Genomic DNA, 9,249 nt, shown 5'->3' with positions numbered 1-9,249 from the left:
ATCAGTCACAAGAACGTCGAATCTGAATCACTTGAAAAAAACACTGGGGTGCTTAACTTTTTTCCAGGTGTATATATATATACTAATGTCCTTTTTAGTACATGAAAGAAATCATTGTGACCTCAGACAGAAGAGTTCTGTAAAAGAATTTGAATGGTAAGGTTCATCATATTTTTGTACACTTGTCTGGAAAAATCACTTACTTACCTAGATGAAAATTCAGTGAAATAGTGAAATTTTGATTCACTCCATAAACAGATATATAGCAATTTAGGCAGTTGTATTAGCACAGTAAGCTTTAGTTTTGCACAGCCAATACTGTGAAATAGTCATTGTTAATATTCAGACATTTTAAAGATGGTTTTAACCAGGTAATTTTTATGGCCACCATTTTGTTTCATCATGATCTTTACTATTAAATACTACCATACTTAATGATATTGACTATCTTTACAAGTAAATATGAACATTCACATAATGAAAATAGGTATAATTCTTCCAGTAGTTAAGTAAGTGGTAGAAGTTACATTACTATTGCTTGTCAATGTCAAATGTTATACTTTTATGTTATATATCAAAGACAGAAACCATCTCACAATATATGCCACTATAATATAACCAAAAAACATTTCACAATATATGTCACTTCACTGCAGACACACAAAACATCTAACAATACATGTCACTAAACTGTAGACACTACATCTGACATTATATGCCACTAAACTGCACACTAAAAATATCTAACATTACACTGTTGACACAAAGCATCTAACACTATATACCATTACATTGTAAACGTAAAATGATTTATAATGATCTTTCTCAATTTACCAACGACACTACCTGTAATTATTTACAGCTAAATGAGTTACCATGAAAGGAGGGTAGAATACAAATCACCACCCTTTCAAAAGCTTCCAGACCCCTTTCAAACATGTGGCATAACTTAGCCAATAATGCTCTGCAAACAAAATAGTGAACATGAGAGAAGAAATTATAGGCTGTTGAAAAAATGGAAAAGTGATGTGTGTAAAAGCATACAGACTAATGTCACAGGCTATCTTAGTGTCATTCAGTAGTATCACAAAATTTATGACATAACACTGAGATAATTGTTCAGGTCAGCTAAAAGTAATGTCAGAACATTAGAAATTTTCACTTGATAGAACAGTGAGAAAGTGTTGAAAATCACCTTTGCAACAAATTTAAAGTATTTCAGTATATTCAATGTGGACTTATAAATAGCTACCATCTTGGCTAAGTAGCTTTAAACTCGCAACAGTATACATCTATTTATAACTAAATTTTATTGTTTTATTGCCCTTTGAGCTGTGTAACTACTATTTGCACCATTGTAGGTTGTAATTCACTTGAGGAATGTGCAGCTCATCGAATTACATTACCCACAAGCTACTCCGAGCTGCTCGCATGCATGCCTCATGAAATATTTTTATTATATAATTATTATCAATTATTTTACCTAGTCTAACCTTAACTAACCTAAAGAGATCCATATTTTCACATTTTACTCACTTTTATAATACTAACTAAAGAATAAACATGGAAACCAAGAAATAAAGTACTTGCCTGTGTCTTCTTTTTCTTGCTGTTGACAACACTTAACCCTACTTTTTTCCACACTAATGACAGTAATGCACAAAATAATATTAGTTTAATTAAATAATGCACCAAAGAACACAGAATAATAACATGCAAAAAGCAGACAATGTCACATAGCTATTACAATTTTTATGGCTTTCTAACTATGTGACAAGGGCTGTTACAAATTCATCTAAGCTAGTCATTATCTTTTCCATGGGAATGAAGCTTGTACTAAAAGAGAAATTGAAAATTCTCTGTTCAGAAAGCAATGTTTGATAGATGAAAACCTTAGCTTTATATTGGTTATAGATAATACAGAATTAACCGTAAGATAGAACTATTAACAAATCCTGAAAGAGCGGATGCGACAGATGGGTGTCGTAAGAGGGGTCTGATTTTCTAATCGATAGCTATATAACCAAACAAAATTGAAGGCTATAAAAATTATGGTTTGTCTAAGCAATGCCAATTTTATTGTGAGTAACTGACATTGAATTTCTTACTTATTGGTGGGGTGGTGGATAAATTAGTGAAGCAGAGAAGCCTGGAAAATATGTCACACTAGGGGAAATTCAGGATTTTTTAAAATTAAGAACTTAAAACGTATATACTATTATAATGTGGATTATTAGCTACAATTTTATGCTATACTAACTGATATAATATAAACAAAAGGTAGTTTAATAAAACCTCATGACATGCACAGTAAATGATGCCCAGGCAAATAGGGTTACATTGGAAGAGGACAAATCCTGAGAGGAAGATGTCTGCCACAGTAACAACAGATGATAGGAAAAAGGGACAGTCCAAGCAAAACAGCCGATACAGATCACAAAAAATGAGCAGGATCAGAACAATTGCACAGTGATAAAAATAGAGGGGGAGGGAGAAGAGATGGGAAAAACATTTGATCACTCTCTTGAGCAGCCAAAGTCTTAGGAAGAAAGGAGTGAACTAGAAAAAACATCAAACAATCTTTATTATAGTGTACAGTAGGTGTCTAAGGCATAAATGTCTGAATGATGATGATCACTAGCAAGGAGAAGGAGAAAATGCCGCTTCAGAGCAAAATGATACAAAGAACAGGAATGGCTCAAGGAAGAGTAAGTAAGTAAGCCAAAAAAACAACAACATACAATGATCCCAGTAGGGGAGAAAGATCAGATAAGGGGAGCAAAAGTAAGGGATTAGTGCCTGGTAAGAGTAGAAAGTAGACAAAAGAGAGAGAGAGAAAAAACAGGCTATTCTGTAGGAAAATCCCGTATGTCATGCAAGGGATCAGATAAATCCCATACCTGAAGACAAAGGAGTGGCACCCTGTTAAAAAAAATTTATGAGCAAAGTCAACTCGGGAAAGACCTCCAAAATAGGAGTCCCAAAAGCATCAACCAGAGAGGTTTTGAAATAAGAATAAATCTATTGTAACAAACTCCCTATGGGATGGATCCCATCAAGGCAAGAGAAGCAATACACCACCAGTTACAAACCCGAAAGATGTACCATCTCATATGGTAAAAACAATGATTATAAGCCCAGAAAGAAAGATCAGAGAGAGAAAGCACAAGTCCCAAGAGCAGGTGCCTCCCTGGAACTTGACTGAAGTAATGACCACAGAGTTGATTGTCACAAGTTTACTGTACAACTGCAACTGAGTAAGAGGGCAAAGTCCAATAAGCCACATTTAGTTCCAAAAAGTTGATATGCAAAGAATACTCCTCTGGAGTTAAGACCCCAGAGAGAGTGATGGTGATGATGTTTTTTTTTAGTGATTTGAGCTTTGTTCCAATTGGTGAGCATGTGTGTGTGTGTGTATAATTTTCAACTATAGGAGTTTTGCAACATATTTCTAATTTATTTGTTTCAAAACAGGAGAAGTACTGAGAGTGTGTTTTAAAGTCTGTAAAAAGATTGCATTGTCCTAAAATAGTAGACACTAGCATTGATGAAGTAGATGATGGGAAGGATATAACACACAAAGAAAAGCACACTTTTCAAAGGTATGCTGTTAGTGGATTATTGCTCTAGCAAAACACAAATGTTTCTGTCTGTTAAAAGTAACATAACCTTTAGCTGAGTGAATAAATACTTGTTGGCAAGTAATGAAGAAGTTTTACAGTACTATTGCTAATTTTGTGTTATGTTCAAATTTTTTGCTGCATACACTAAGTTACACTACAGTACTTTTTAATGCACTCTCAAAATAACGAGTTTACTGAATGAGAATATTATTCTAGTTAAAGGAGTACGAATTTAATCCAAGCCCTTTATTTCAGTCAATCATAAGGCAATATTGCTCTTTCACTTATTATTAGAAAATTATATATACTTTTGTATATATTTTTCATTGATACATGCACTTATCTGTCTCTAAAAGCAACAGAAGTACTGAAAATTTCAAAGCAAAGCAGATGGACTTCTACAAAAGTTAAAATACCAAAAATCTGCTAAAAAAAGAAATCCATTATTTTTTGTGTTGAAAGTACTCCCAATAAACCAAAAGCAAACCAGCCACCTGCATGTGATGAAGAAATACAGTAGAACCTCAACATTAAGGGCACCCTTCTGACTGTGTCCAATCAACCCTCTATAACAAGGTGCCCTTACTGTAAAAAATAAGCCATATAAAACTGGATTCCATATTGACCATATTAAATTTCTGAATTTTAAGGCTTTTACTGATTAGTTACTGAAGTCAGTGTGTATTTATTGTTATTATTAAGAATAAATGGTAACACTTGAAGCTTTGTAATTTAATGTATTCTGATATGCTGTAATGTTTGTAAAATGGAAAAAACTACTGCTGCTACAATTGGTGTTTTTAGTGTATATATACATTACTTAGAAGACCTGTTCTAATTTATCTGATAGGTATCTGAAGAAAAGTAGCAATTATTCTACTTTTAATTCTATACTATTTTTTTATCTTCTTACTTGGCATATGGCAAGTAAAATGTAACTAAAAAGTTTTAGGTCAATCTTTGCTTTTTCTTTAATTTTAAACATTCCAGTGGGATAAAACTGGTTTTGAGAATACTAGTCTTCACGAGATATGAATGTTTGTACACTCATTCTGGTATTATCATTTTGTAACATTAGACAGTTTCCTTCAAGCTGACTGATATAAAACTGACATAATTATATAAGTGAATACTTCCAATACAGAATAGTATAATGACAAAAGTGTATAAAGGTGCCATCATACAGATTTCATATTTGAGATTAGAATACTTAATATATAATCTTGTAAATAAAAGTATAATACATATAAAGTTTATATAATATTTATCCTTAATTGTTTTTGTCAGAAATTATAGGTTTTAATTTTTACAAATAATTATTAAACATTAATTTAAAAGATCATATTTCTAAATCATTTGGTAACCTGGTATTTTATATATTTTTCCTATTTTTCTAAGGTTTTTAAGTTTTCATTGCTTTTAGTATGGAATGATATATACAAGTATCTTTATGTATATATATATACATTTCATAATGTTTGACTTTCTTAACACCAGATACACAGTGGATGTGATGTATGGATTGAGAGAAGAAGGTGGAGTCACATTTAGAAACATCAGAAGGATTCTCTGTTAAAGGTTTGGCTATAGGAGTTCAGAGATCATAGCTGCTCAGAGAGAGAGAAGCATTGAGGGAAGGACTTGTACCACTACTGGCAGTTTACAAAAAGCTTTAACCCTTCAAAAATATAAAACACAAAAATGATTTGCTTCTTTTTTTAATGCCAAGTAAATTCATGTAACTTAGCGTTTTGATGTAGTCAAAGATTAATACTAGAATCACTTTTTGTGTATACTTCTTTTTTCAGAATGCCTTCAAAACTGTTTAGAAAAGAAAAAAATCCTACCAGAAGGAGCACTGGCCTCAATATATTCAAGGATAGGAAGATGTATCACTGACAGAAATGATGTATTTATAGACAGTGATGAAAAAAATAATTAAAAACGAAAAAAACCAGGCTGAATCTTAATGAAAAAATACGTAGCTGTACTTTTATTATTATTGTGTAAAATGTTGTTGAATAAAAATATATCCTGATAGCATTTTTGACTCACTGTAGCATTTCTCTTTCATCTAATATAAATCAAATATTCTTTACATGTTGTAAAGAAAAATATAAATGACACTAAACATTAAAAAAAAGCAAAAACTGGTATATGGATCCACTGGGTTAATAAGTGACAATGTAACTAGCAACTACTGGAAGGACCAGTAATATTTGTTCCAATTTCTAACAACTGCTGGTTACCAGCCAGTTAGCATTAGCTGGAATTTCCAGTAGGGCCCTCAACGAACAAAAGGGACATCATACCCTGAAGATGACAAAGACACAGAAGATCAGTGAGAAAAGGACTGATAGTTAGCTGTGCAGAAGGGAGAACAACAAGGAACAAAAGTGCCAAACTAAGAAGAACAGTCATCTCCATCAAAATTATTGGGATTGTAATGAAGAGCCTCAGTGAGAAGAAGGACAGAAATAAGCTAAGGGAGTAGGGTAAACATAGACAAAAACAAACTGACAGCTGGGATGAAAGACAAAAGAGGAGCACTAAAAGAAGAAAGAAAAGACACAAGACATTGGGGATAAAAAAATATAAAAAGACCATGACCCGAGGCCTTTTGAAAATGAGTCACAAAGACGAGGAGGACAAAAAAAGATGTGGAACAATGTATGGTTGGGACAAAAGACACACAAAGTAAAACAAACAAAGACATTATAATATACAGGTAAAAATATAGAATATCACAACCTGATTCATGAGCACAGGAAACAGAAAAGGAAGAAGTAACTTTTCTTTCAGAGAGAGAGAATAGCTAGAAACAAAGGCTGGAGGTGGAAGATCTGGTGAAACTCATCCACAGGCAAAGCAGACTCCACAGAAAGCAAAGAAACAAAATGACCAGCAACATGAAATGGAGAAGAAATAGGTAGAAAGCAACTAATGACTTGATGCATGAATGCAAGTTAATGCAGTTAACTTGTTGGTACACCACAGTTCATCACAGCTCAATAAGCTAAGTTATCCATGATGTTAAAAATACCTCACCAAAGAGTGAAATCCAAGACCTCTCACATGGTGGCTTGTGTTCTATTAAATGACCTAAGTGGATTACAAGTTAACATTAGGTCCATGAACAGATATTGTATACTGTCACTGTTGCGTCAGTTGGAGAAAATGCTTGAAAGGAATGCCTGGGTTTTTAGACTTTTTTCTTCCACACACACACACAAACACGTATATATATATTTGGCATACATTGTTAAATGTCGACTAAAGTAGAACTGTTATAGCTAGAGAAAGCGAAGTTGCAACCAGGTGGATGGAACAAAAAACCAACAAGAACAAAAAACAATATAGCACTAGAGAAAAAAACAGACTTTCTAAACAAATATCAAGTTTAATAATGGCTGGAGACGGCTTAAATGGGTAATGAAGAAAAACTTTAATATAAGTTTAACATGACAGCTTTTTTACAGCTATACTTTGACCATTTCAGAGTATGCTAAAAACCAATGGGAAAAATCATTTATCACAGCAGGATAGCTTTGTGTGAACAAACAATCGAATTACAATTATGCTATGTCGCGTGTACTTGATTGCCTTGATTGTAAGGAAATCAAATATCATGAGAAATGTTGAAAACAATTTTTAATTATACTTATCTAATTTAATAAGATTATAGCTTTTATATTTTAGTTAATTTTTTAACAATAAGTAAAATTAAAAAAAAAAATCAACAAGAAATGTATTCCTTACATCTGAACTTACACCTTTTGTCATTCAGGATGAGTTACTCCAAACGTACTTTTTTGTAATAATGTTCACTGCTCACAAAATAATTGATGTTTATTTCAAATGTGTATTTGAGATTATAAAATATTTATTAGGTACTACAATATAATGTCCTAAAACTACTATAATTTAACTATAAATAGATTAAAAACTTATCTGCTTGAAGCTGAACACCAAGATTGCAAACAGTGAGACTGAGGCCAAATATCTACTATGTATGGCAAAAAGAAATAATTTGTAAGAAGAATCTTGTAAAGAAAAAGATGTCTTTTCTGTTGGTTATAAACAGTCCAACAGCAATGTCAGTGAGAATTACATTTTTTTAAAAGGTAGAGTAGTACATGAAATATAGGAAGAAGGTTAGAGGTTCTAAGTTTATATTCTGGGTTATCAATATATATTATTACGAGTTATGTAATTAATTGGACACTTTGAATCCCATAAAAGGGTAGAAAGAAAATATAAAACAAGTGATTTGGAATGCAAGGATGCCACGTGACACACAAAATTGAAAACAGATAATTTATTTAATTTTGTTTTCATTTTTAAATTACAAAATTGAAACTTACATAATATAAAATCTGAATTATAAACTTAGCTTACTAACATACATGAACAATAAAGTTGTTTATTTAAATTTTAAATGTAACTCTATAAAAAAAGACATGACATAATCTCTTAGATAATTTGAACATCAGTTTAAAAATAATTATCCCTACCTATTCCTTTCAATTCAGTATGTATGCTTAGACAACCATTAGGTGAAGTGAGTACTTTTCTCCACTCTAGAAAACAGGATGACATAAGTTTGTTTTCACCATTTGGTTCAGTTCGAACTAACACTAAATGAACAGGACTGTCAATTTCTGAAAGGCTGGATGCACGAACATCAGATGCTATGAGGCCTTAAAAAATAGAAAACACCATGAGTATCTTTTTAATTAATGTTTCTAACAATTTCCAGCTGATAAAAATGAAGGAAGAATGTTTTAGCTATACCTTGTGTTTTGGCGTGTAAATCAAAGCTTAATGTGCAGAAAAATTCTGGTTCACAAACTGCTGGGACTGGTGTGGATTTTGACCTTTGGCCTTGAAAATGACCATGAATAGTTAGAGTTGGAAGGGGTTGTCCAATAATAGGAGGTGGCTCAAGTAAACATTCTACAAATGCTCTTCCCTGCTTTATTCTTATTTCCACTTTGTAAACATTTTGATCTTTTAAAAAGCTGCTATCAACAGTATCTGGAAGCAAATTAACAAGAAAATGATTCAAGAAACACATCAACTTTCAATAAGTTATTCATATACAACATAATATGGTAGTCAAAGTGATTAGTGGAATTTGTTAATTGATTAATCATTGGGCTAAGTAATTGATGACATTCAACTAACTGATTATGCTCACTTGAAACTAATTTTTCTATCTTCAACTTTTTATAAATACATTTGCAAATTACCCTTCATTTAATGTGATAGATATTTTCAGGTATAACAGTTTAAGATTAAGTTAAGTTTTAAAACTTAACATTTTTGTACATGCTTAAAAATATATCATATATGCAATGAATTTCATAAAAGACCCAAAACTTAGGTGTTTTCAAATAGTTGACTAATCTTCTACAGGAGAATATAGGATGATGATTAGTGAGTGCAATGTAATATACACCTGGAAAAAAGTTAAGCACCCCCGTGTTTTTTTCAAGTGATTCAGATTCGACGTTCTTGTGACTGATTATAAATTACCATTCAATCTAAACGTGTTTATCAAATGAAATTATGCATTATTGGGCACAAGAAAACAAGATTATCACCGTAAAATAACAATTTTTAA

The 9,249-nt window shown here is 32.0% G+C and overlaps 1 protein-coding gene across 6 annotated transcripts in view; it reads right to left on the bottom strand.

Moving 5' to 3' along the window:
• The window catches only part of LOC106462160 (centrosomal protein of 76 kDa-like), a 90,879-nt gene that overhangs the window by 37,134 nt on the left and 44,496 nt on the right, over positions 1–9,249 (bottom strand). For all 6 annotated transcript variants that reach the window (XM_022389331.1, XM_022389330.1, XM_013922058.2 and 3 more), the window contains exons 4-5: positions 8,418–8,660; positions 8,138–8,323 (exon numbers count right to left, since the gene is read on the bottom strand). In XM_022389331.1, coding sequence (XP_022245039.1) covers positions 8,138–8,323; positions 8,418–8,660 — 429 coding nt within the window. The remainder of the gene's footprint in view (positions 1–8,137; positions 8,324–8,417; positions 8,661–9,249) is intronic.

The sequence above is a fragment of the Limulus polyphemus genome, unplaced genomic scaffold, assembly GCF_000517525.1.
Source record: "Limulus polyphemus unplaced genomic scaffold, Limulus_polyphemus-2.1.2 Scaffold1106, whole genome shotgun sequence".
Classification (NCBI taxonomy): Eukaryota; Metazoa; Arthropoda; class Merostomata; order Xiphosura; family Limulidae; genus Limulus; species Limulus polyphemus.
This window is presented reverse-complemented; position numbering and strand designations above follow the sequence as displayed.